The 9100-nt window shown below is 35.3% G+C and overlaps 1 protein-coding gene across 1 annotated transcript; it reads right to left on the bottom strand.

Annotated features, from left to right (window-relative positions):
- Window positions 1-982: 982 nt before the first annotated feature.
- On the bottom strand, window positions 983-8294 carry LOC145592779 (uncharacterized). The gene is made up of 8 exons (XM_081649289.1): window positions 7060-8294; window positions 5538-5819; window positions 4678-4803; window positions 4305-4385; window positions 3718-3774; window positions 3449-3520; window positions 3228-3371; window positions 983-1478 (listed from the first exon to the last, which is right to left on the bottom strand). The coding sequence occupies exons 1-5, from the start codon at window positions 8000-8002 to the stop codon at window positions 3746-3748; spliced, it is 1461 nt and encodes a 486-aa protein (XP_081505415.1). The 5' UTR covers window positions 8003-8294; the 3' UTR covers window positions 983-1478; window positions 3228-3371; window positions 3449-3520; window positions 3718-3745.
- Window positions 8295-9100: the final 806 nt, after the last annotated feature.

Here is a 9100-nt window from a genome sequence, read left to right as displayed (position 1 = left end):
TATCCAAAGTATAACAACAATAGCATAATAATTTACTACAATGCTAGTTGAATATTATGTATCATATTTACTAATCAGCAGTTAGAAATTTACTGAACTATCGTCTCAGGTACTTCAATCTATACTCTTAAGACAAAAGGCAATTAGCGCATAATGAACATTCAGGCACTTCAATCTATACTCTTAAGGCAATAAGCAGTAATCTAGAACAATCGATTCAGGTGTTTCAGGGAATGTGGTAACTTGAAACATTAGTTCTAGCGCATAATGCACATTCATAAATAATAAACTTATCAAACTGTCCAATATATGTGCATACTGCATACTTGTGTGTTGTGTCATTGTGTGCGTACCAGTTTGAAATTGAATAGCAACAATATTTTCAGCTCAAAAGATTTTCATCTAACACGTTTCATGTGTATAACTTGAGATGGAGTAATAAATTTTTGCATCAAACAACTTAGTTTGGGGAAAACTTTGTTGGGCATGCAGAAAACCAGTGGAGAGCATGGAATTGCACGACAGAGAGACAAAAACCTTGTCTTCACATTTTTTAACTTACCAAACATTCTGGTTGCTAGACCAAGGACTAAAGACGCTATAGCCAAAAGACATCGAGTGGTCATACCTCATACATTAACGTTGCTTGTTCATGATTGAAAGAAAAGAGGAAAAATAGATACATTTTTACTTGCCTTGCCTATCATAGTCCCAGACTTCGGTATGCCTGAGCAATGCACAGCATGCACACAAGCTGTTATACACATGATATTGATGAACCCTCACCGAATCAGTCACACAAAAGGACGCATAAATAAACCTTCATACTGATAATCACACAAAGCATAATAATATAAACTTTCACATGCACAAATGGATTCGTCTTGATCCGGACGTATATAATAAAAATTTGCAGTTAGTTTCCATATATTCCCTATCAAGCACAGAGCTACTCTATAAAGTAATTTTTCTGATGCAAATATTTAGAAAAAATTATGCCCAAATTTTGAATAAAACATTAATGTACCAAAGAGCATTAGAGAATCAAAATGACAATCCAATACAACTTAAACTATGAAGCTTTGTTTCAGGTGTAGCACAAATAAGGAGTCCCCAAATACAAAGGGAGGCAAGATACAAACTTCCACTACTTAAAATTGGTTCAACTATAGAGCTGGAGTTTCATCTAAATTAAGGAGTACCTTGAAGCAATTGCCAGCAAAAGGCTACAAAGCCCCATACTTCTACTTCAACGACAAGCCAACAGATGTGAAGTATTTACCAACAGGTGTTCATTGGCATTAAGCAGTAGGCAAGCCTTTCCTTTCTTCTCCACGAGCCTTGTGTAATACGTAAACTTCCAGAAGCAGATGCACACACATCTGGTCACAGGAATAAGGGCTCAGTATGTGGAAAGAATTAGCATCTGCTCCGTTTCCATATCCAGGCATCCAACTGATCACCAGATAATCTTTCCCCTGAAAGGGAGGGAAAATAACATAAGTAATCTCAACAAAGTATAGGCAACAATTTTATGACAAGGTTAATAACTTTTCAATATCCGACAGCATTCATAGTAAGCCACTAAGCCTCCTGTGCAAATTCATTCTCTGAAAGTATTTAACACTTTGTTTGGATAGCAAAATAGAAGGAAAGGAAGGAGTGCTAAAAGAAAGGGAGGAGGGGCTCCATTGGATGGTGTGATTAATGAGGGAGGGAAAATGGATCTTCTATCTCACTCCCCACACCTCCCCCAACCCCTTATCCAAACAAGGGAACCTGTTCCCCTCCATTTCTCTCTATTTCCTCGTATCCAAAAAAGTGTAAGCTGCACATTGCTAAATGCCTAAAGGCACCAAGCAAATTAAAAAACTGTAAGCACCCATTTTTTCCACAGATTAAACCAACAGCAATGTGAACTTCATCTCCTTGTTAAATTTTTAAATACTAGTCTCCTCCAAAGCACCATTCATAATTTCTTAGCATCCATTAAAAAAAAGGACAAAATTCATGAAATGAATAAATAAATCATGCCAGCAGGAAAGTATGAATAAATAAATACTGATGGTTCAACAGGTAATTTGGTGCAAGGTCATAATTATTTGGGTGCAACTTTTTTCCTTGGGATGTTCAATGTGAAGTAGAAATGCATCTTTCTTACAAAATACAATGTCTTTCTTTATTGATCTTAACTTACTAACATCAATACCTTTTGGTAGTAACATTTGGTATAAAAATCAATGAAGAATTACCATATACATTTGAATAAAATACCAATTCCTCCATTCCATTAAAATTTTCCAGATTACTGTACATGGTGAGATTCTTACCAACACCTGAAATCACAGAGGTAGTGCACCCTTTTTTTTAATGGCTCATTTGAAGATTTTGAAATGAGACGAGAAATTACCTAGGGTGTACCCAAGTGCGTATAAGAATTATCACAATTCATGTGGTAAAAATATATAACTTTAATCGCCTTGCTTAGGGTGAATTATATAAGACAAAAATTATCACGTGGAATCTTGTTGCAAATATTTCAATGTATATTTTCATATCATAACTTCATTATTATTATTTTTATTTGTATGGAGCTAAAGGTATTTATGATCCAAGTTGCAAATTGAAGATGGCATATTGGCGAGTAATAAGGAAGTGGAAACTGAAACACCTTTACGAAACAGAATGAGTATATATCTACTCACTAATTAATAGCACTTAACCTAATTTAAGATCTTGTGCCAGAAGGGCTATAAATAAGCCTGCATATCATTCATCGAAGATCCGCAGGCTTTTACAGGAAAAATAAAAGGAGTGGTAAATTCCAATTGAATAATGATACGACTGGTACCAACAGAAGATGGGTGCAGCAAACAAAAAAAATGCCACCAAAAATTTCTAACTTTAAAAAAGCAGCCAGAAAGGAAAAGAAAAGAAAAGAAAAAAAAAAAAAGATATAGCATCCACTATCCAGCATTTATGGACATTATGGCATCTAAGTCCCTGATACCGTTATACATGGATCTCATATGATATGTTTATCAAAACTCTACAAAGGTTGCAAATTTGAATATTTTGAGTTCAAACACCCTTACCCTTTTACAGCTGTAGTGCTTTACCATCAGTTCCACTGGCTACTAATTGTCTAATACCAAGCAAAAAAAAAAAAAAAAAAAAAAAAAAAAAAAACCAACATAGAAAACAAGCAGAACAGATAGTCCAAATACCTGAACTAGCACCCAGTCCTGAGGCCACACTAGCAGAAAGATATAACAACTGTAGCTCGTACTTCTGTAACTTTAAGTCAAGGTCAGATGCTCAGATCAGAGGTTAGTAAAGGACACTGGAACATACAGTGCATTGATTGATTCCTGAAACAAGTATAACATAAGAATAGCCAAAAGACAAAAGTGAGAGAATATATGAACTATTAGAATCGACAACTTACAGTCTAAACAGAAAGCTATTGTGGAGCCCATTACTCAAAAGACTTGAAATTTGACCGTGTAGACAAATTCACCTACCAAAAAAAAAAAAAAAAAAAAATTAATTCATGTAGTGGTGTCATAAATTAATGATGAAACTACTTTCAACCACCTCGTCCTGCGAAAGATAGAGAGAGGAAACAAGATTGAAAAAATAAAGCAAGTATATCCATAACCAAAAGAGAAAGAAACCCCTTATTAACCCGAGAAATATGATACTTAAATGGCTTACCATCACAAAAAAGACGCCATAAGAAGCTTCATGAAATTCCATAAGCACAGACGCCATCTGAAAAAGAAAAAATTACAAAAGTACTTATGAATTACCCACTTCTCAAATCTCATATACCACATTGGTAAAAAAATCGATAACGCCTGGAAATAAGGGATAAGTTAACATCTGTTTTATTCTTAAGGACTGTGCATATACCATTCACATAAATACCATACATTCCAACAGAACCTAACCATGTTTACAAGTGAGATAAAATAAATAAATTAATTAATTAATTAAAAAAAAAAATCATCTTTTATGGATGAAATGAGTACCAATACTACTTAAACCTATATACAACTACAGTTACTAAGAAGTGGATACCATGATAACAAGAGGAGCAAGCAAATTATATAGCAAATTATTTGCGTACGTTGATTGCTGGTTAACCACATAAATACATAATAAATTAAGTTACTTAAAAAAATCTAGCATGAGTTGGCGTAAAAAAGACATTGCATGATTTCTGAGAAAAGAATAGATTACATATAGTCACATTTCCATTCACCTAAATGAAAGTATTTCAATTGCTAAGCCAAAGTTACCTTGACCAAGGACCAAGAATCTGTTTGCAGCCAAGGGCACCATATCCTGAACGCTCTCACTTGTAAATATCACTTGGGTAACTAGCAGATTGAGAATGTTAGAATGCATTTTTAATTTTTTTTTTTTAAAAAAATCTACAATTACTTGCCTGTACTGGAGAACATGGGAAAACATATCTCCACCAATCATTACAACTTTACTAGATCGTAATACTTAGCTTATGGAGCATAATTAGGTAAATCTTAATTAATCAAGGCCAATATGAAAAGAGAACCACAACAAATGCATCATCCATTCATCCCTAGTAGAAATAAATAACTTTCCTTTCCCCACGCCATAAATTAAAAGATAAATTGGTGGCATTGTACAAACCTGAACTTTGAATGATCTCTCCTTCATTGTTGCTCCTGTCATTTTCCTCTTCTGCGGTATCTGAATTAGGAATAACCATCACGTGCACAGAATTAAGTCCATCAGACATCCAAAGAGAGGGAGAATCTGCACGATCATATATAAAGCACTACTTCAGTTGGATTAAAAAAGGTGCAAATGTCATCCTAATCGAACTGGGTCAATCTGCATCATGTCACCATCAAATAGTGTTGGTATCACAATATCACCATAAACACTTTTTAAAACAGATGCCATTGCTTTAGATCGAAGGTCACATGTAACTATTAACTGTACCCCATACTAAGGCCTTTTTTAAACACCTTACAAAACAAATTTGGTCAAGCTAAGATAAATTCATATTACACCCATAATCGATTCAGATAAGTTCATTTAGGGGCAATAATTTCCAAGCAGAGCTTTAAAGCTCAATTGAGTCAATTCACAGGTAAAGAAAAGTTCAGTTTAGAGCTGATAAGTTTGGGATTTTTAAGTTTAAAAAGATGCACCCTAAGGCTATATCATGTTAAAATGGAGATATCTCATGGATTGGTTATGCAGTAAGACAAAGAAGATTACGATATTACATACAGTATAATGCTAAACCCTCCAATTTTTCCTACTTTAATAAATGAAATGAAACCATTTATAAAATACAAGTTTCAGAGTTCCCCTTATAAAAATCTAAGATAAATTCATAATATCCTTCTTACCTTCTTCCTTTTCATATTTTCCTTTCTTTTAAAAATTCCTTGTCTGAGGGTGAGGATGAAGACTTTAGAAAGATGATGTGAAAAATTCTAAACAACAAACAAGCGTAAAGAAGTAGAAGGGAAGCCCACCAGCAGATGCATCAGGAAAAGCAGCCAAATGCTGAACTTGGATGGTACAAGTTAACTGTCTCATTTGAGAAGCGCCAGAGTTTGACACATGAAGTACATGCACAACTCCATTTGAATCCAGAATCAGAAACTTCTCCTTTGAAATAGCTTGGATAGAAATTGCCTTTGTTATCTTACATGGCATCAATTTGAAACTAACCCCTTCAAGGACATCATTGAACAAAAAAAACTGCATTCCCCATTCACCAGAGTCTTGACGAAATTTTAAAGACCTCGGCTTCACTGGAGTTACAGAACAACATCAGCTGCTGTAGCCAATGGCACCATTAAGACTTTCAACATTTAATTTTCAACAATAAAACTCTAAGATATTTCCATGAAGATCAAGATTGTAGCAAGTGTAGATGACAAGGACAAATTTTCATCGGCATGTTAGTATGTAGTGCTCTTTTGAAAGCTCAATCTCATGATGCAATTGTGAATGCATTAGCAATCATAATAATATAACAAACATAAAAAAGCAGCTGGCAGGAAATATAAGGTAATACTACGTATTAAATTAAAAAAAGGTAACAAAGTAAAGAAATCTAAAACACAAACACATGCAAATGAAATACTAATAAGCAGAGAGACAGCACAGAAGCTTCGAGGATACGACGGGCATCTAGTTTAGAGAATGAAGCTATAATATTGAAGAACAGAGAATAACTGCCTTAGCAGAAAGCTATTGAACATACAGGTAGCATGCAAGCTCATTAAACCACATCAAGAAGAGTGGTTAATTTGAATCACATATATAAGGTACCACAGCTAGACTTCAGTCATAACTCATAAGCCTCAACGTATTAATGAAGAGATCCCATTATATAAGTTAATTTGATTCCACCCTAACACACAGCCAATCAAGGTTTTTCCTCAAATAAGCTTTAAATGTTCTGGTATCAATAACCACTTTGCTCATACAAAACATAGAATTGCTAAAAATTGGTGGCTATTGCCATTTTTGCAAATCAATCAGAATGGATGCTGAATATATTAACAGTTTGTCGCGGTGATACAGAAAATTCAACGACGGAAGTTCAAAATAGAGCGTCACTGTGGGGCATGGATGACAAATAAGCATCAGTCAACAGCATAGGTATACATCCCAAGTTGACAACAAGGCACAACCAAACAAGCAAGAGTAACTGATCGTGCAAGCATTTACACAATATCTCATGATAGCAACAGCAAAGATTCGGAATACAAAGAAGTACTAACAAATTTCAAATAATAATAACAATTTGATCTCTTTATGCGCCATCAATATCATTACAGTTATAATTGAGTTCCCTTGAGCAATACTATTCACGTTAACTAACTAAGCAATAAGATAAAAATCATTTCAGACACGAGTTCTTCTTTTTAAGATACAACCAAACTCTTACTAGTCTAACAATAAGCAATTAGCTAAATAATCAACATCCTTCTTAATTTAAATTCACCACATTAACCAACAAATGTTGCATAATTGTATACTCACCAGTTCCATCAGCATATGAACTTGAGGATAAACCATCAAGAACACTATTACCATAACCATTAGGCAACACCTTAGATAAACTCGAATTCCCAATGCTCTTATCAATCTCATTGCTCTCATCAACAAGCTTCATATCCCCATTCGGCACAGTGGAATTCCGCCCCTCGGCTTTCACACTAACCTCCCGCTCCTCAGCATTTGAATTCTCACCCTTCCCTCTCGCTACTCTCAACCTCCTTTTACTCCCAACCCTCCCTTTCATCAATACACGCAATGGAAAAACCCGAACCCCTCTCATCTCCCCCAAGATCAAAAACCCAAACGAAAGGCAAATCGACGAAATTGGCAACCTACAATCAATCACAGCACACTTCACTAACCTCAAACTCCTCCCATCCCCAATCAATTTCACCCCAAAAACCCATACTTTCCCCCCTGAAGCTGAGTACAAAGCCAAATAATTAATCGACCCAGAAATCGTAACCTTCATCCCATGACTTACATCCACAGTCACACCCAATTTCCTATCAAAACTAACCCCATTTTGACTACAAACAACCTGAGGTACATTCACAAATTTCCCATCAAAACCCAACAAATAAAATCTCAAAACAACCCTAGACCCACCATTGTAAGGCCCAGCAGTAACGAAAACAACCCTTTTATCATCTTCTGGCAAAACCCCATCAACAATTTTAGGGTTAGGGTTAGAATTAAGAGGCACAAAACAAGCAGAAGAAGAAGGAGGAGGGATTAGGATTTGAGGAGCGGGTAAATTGGAAATTGAAAAGGGGGAAAACGAAGGGAAGAGAGAGAAAGTAGAGTCAGAATGCATCAAAGCTAAAGAAAGGGAATTGGGGTCGTAAAGAAAAGAAGTAACCTTAGGAGAAGAAAGAGAAAGGTAAGGAAGGCTGAACTTCCGAGCTTCTACTGCAACAACCATTGATTTGATCAAGATTTCTTGCAGAAGTTCAGAGGAAGAAGATGAAGAAGGAAATTGAACATGGTTTTGACATATTATTTTGATTTGTTGGTGATCTGAAAAGGCAAGGAGAGAGAAAATAGGTCGTGTGAAAGTCTTGTTGTTAATCCAAGAACACAATATTTCTATACAAAGAGAGATTTTGAGTTGTTAAGTTTAATTCTGGTCAAACTTGTTCTTTTGGATGTCGTTGATTTTGTTTTGATCTTGATTAAGGACAAATGACACTGATTATTTGCGGAGTATTTTTGCAAGTAACTTAGCTTAGTTAGAACTTAGAAGATGGACATCAAAGGGTGTTTCAAGATTGTCTCTTGGTCGCCCCCTCTCCCTGGTGCTATTAAAATAAATTTTGAAAGTTCTATTTAGGATGGTTCAAGGGTTGTAGTCTGTAGGCATTGTTCTAAGAGATCATTTAGGAAATAATATTTGTAGTCGTTCTTTTAATTACTACTAGAAAATAGGCAATTTTCAACGAACTAGTTCCGACGGACGCGAAATTCCGTCAGAAAAACGGAAATTTCCGACATATTTTATTTCCGTCGGAATATATGTGCGTTTCGACAGATTTTTCCGTCGTAAATTAGAATATATTTCGTCGGAAATTTCCGACCAAAATTCCAACGGAATATAATTTTAAAAAAAAATCTATTTTACCAAACCCTAAAACCCCTTTCCCCCTTCTATTTCCGCCTCTCTATCTTCTTTTCTCTTCTCCTACTCTTTCTCTTTCCTCTTCTCCTCTCATCTCTCCTTCGTTCCCTGCCCTCTTTTTCTCTTCTCTTTCCTCTTCTCCTTCCCTTTCTCTTTTCTCCATTTTTTCAGTGGAGTCCCTTCTCCCTGACAGGGTAAAGTCGTATCACCTAATCAAAAGTAATTACCTAAGTCCTCTAACTAAAGTAGATAGGGAAGTAGGGTCGAATCCACAGGGAAACTAGTCTTTCTATTTCTAATTAATTATTATAATCTAAATTATCAGGGTAACCAATGTTGTTGTAATTAAAGACTATACTACGAAGAATATGAGTAGGGAAAATAAAGGTAGGAGAAATCAAATAA

Source organism: Chenopodium album, chromosome 18, assembly GCF_948465745.1.
Source record: "Chenopodium album chromosome 18, dcCheAlbu1.1, whole genome shotgun sequence".
Classification (NCBI taxonomy): Eukaryota; Viridiplantae; Streptophyta; class Magnoliopsida; order Caryophyllales; family Amaranthaceae; genus Chenopodium; species Chenopodium album.
Note: the sequence above shows the minus strand (reverse complement) of the source record. Positions and strands in the feature narration are given on the sequence as shown.

Excerpts from the sequence above, each read along its gene's own strand:
- LOC145592779 (XM_081649289.1), bottom strand. The coding sequence starts at position 8,002 with ATGGTTGTTGCAGTAGAAGCTCGGAAGTTCAGCCTTCCTTACCTTTCT. Across the intron at positions 4,804-5,537 it reads TTTTCCTGATGCATCTGCTG|ATTCTCCCTCTCTTTGGATG; the intron begins GTGGGCTTCCCT and ends ATGATCGTGCAG. Across the intron at positions 3,775-4,304 it reads ATTCTTGGTCCTTGGTCAAG|ATGGCGTCTGTGCTTATGGA; the intron begins GTAACTTTGGCT and ends TTTCTTTTTCAG.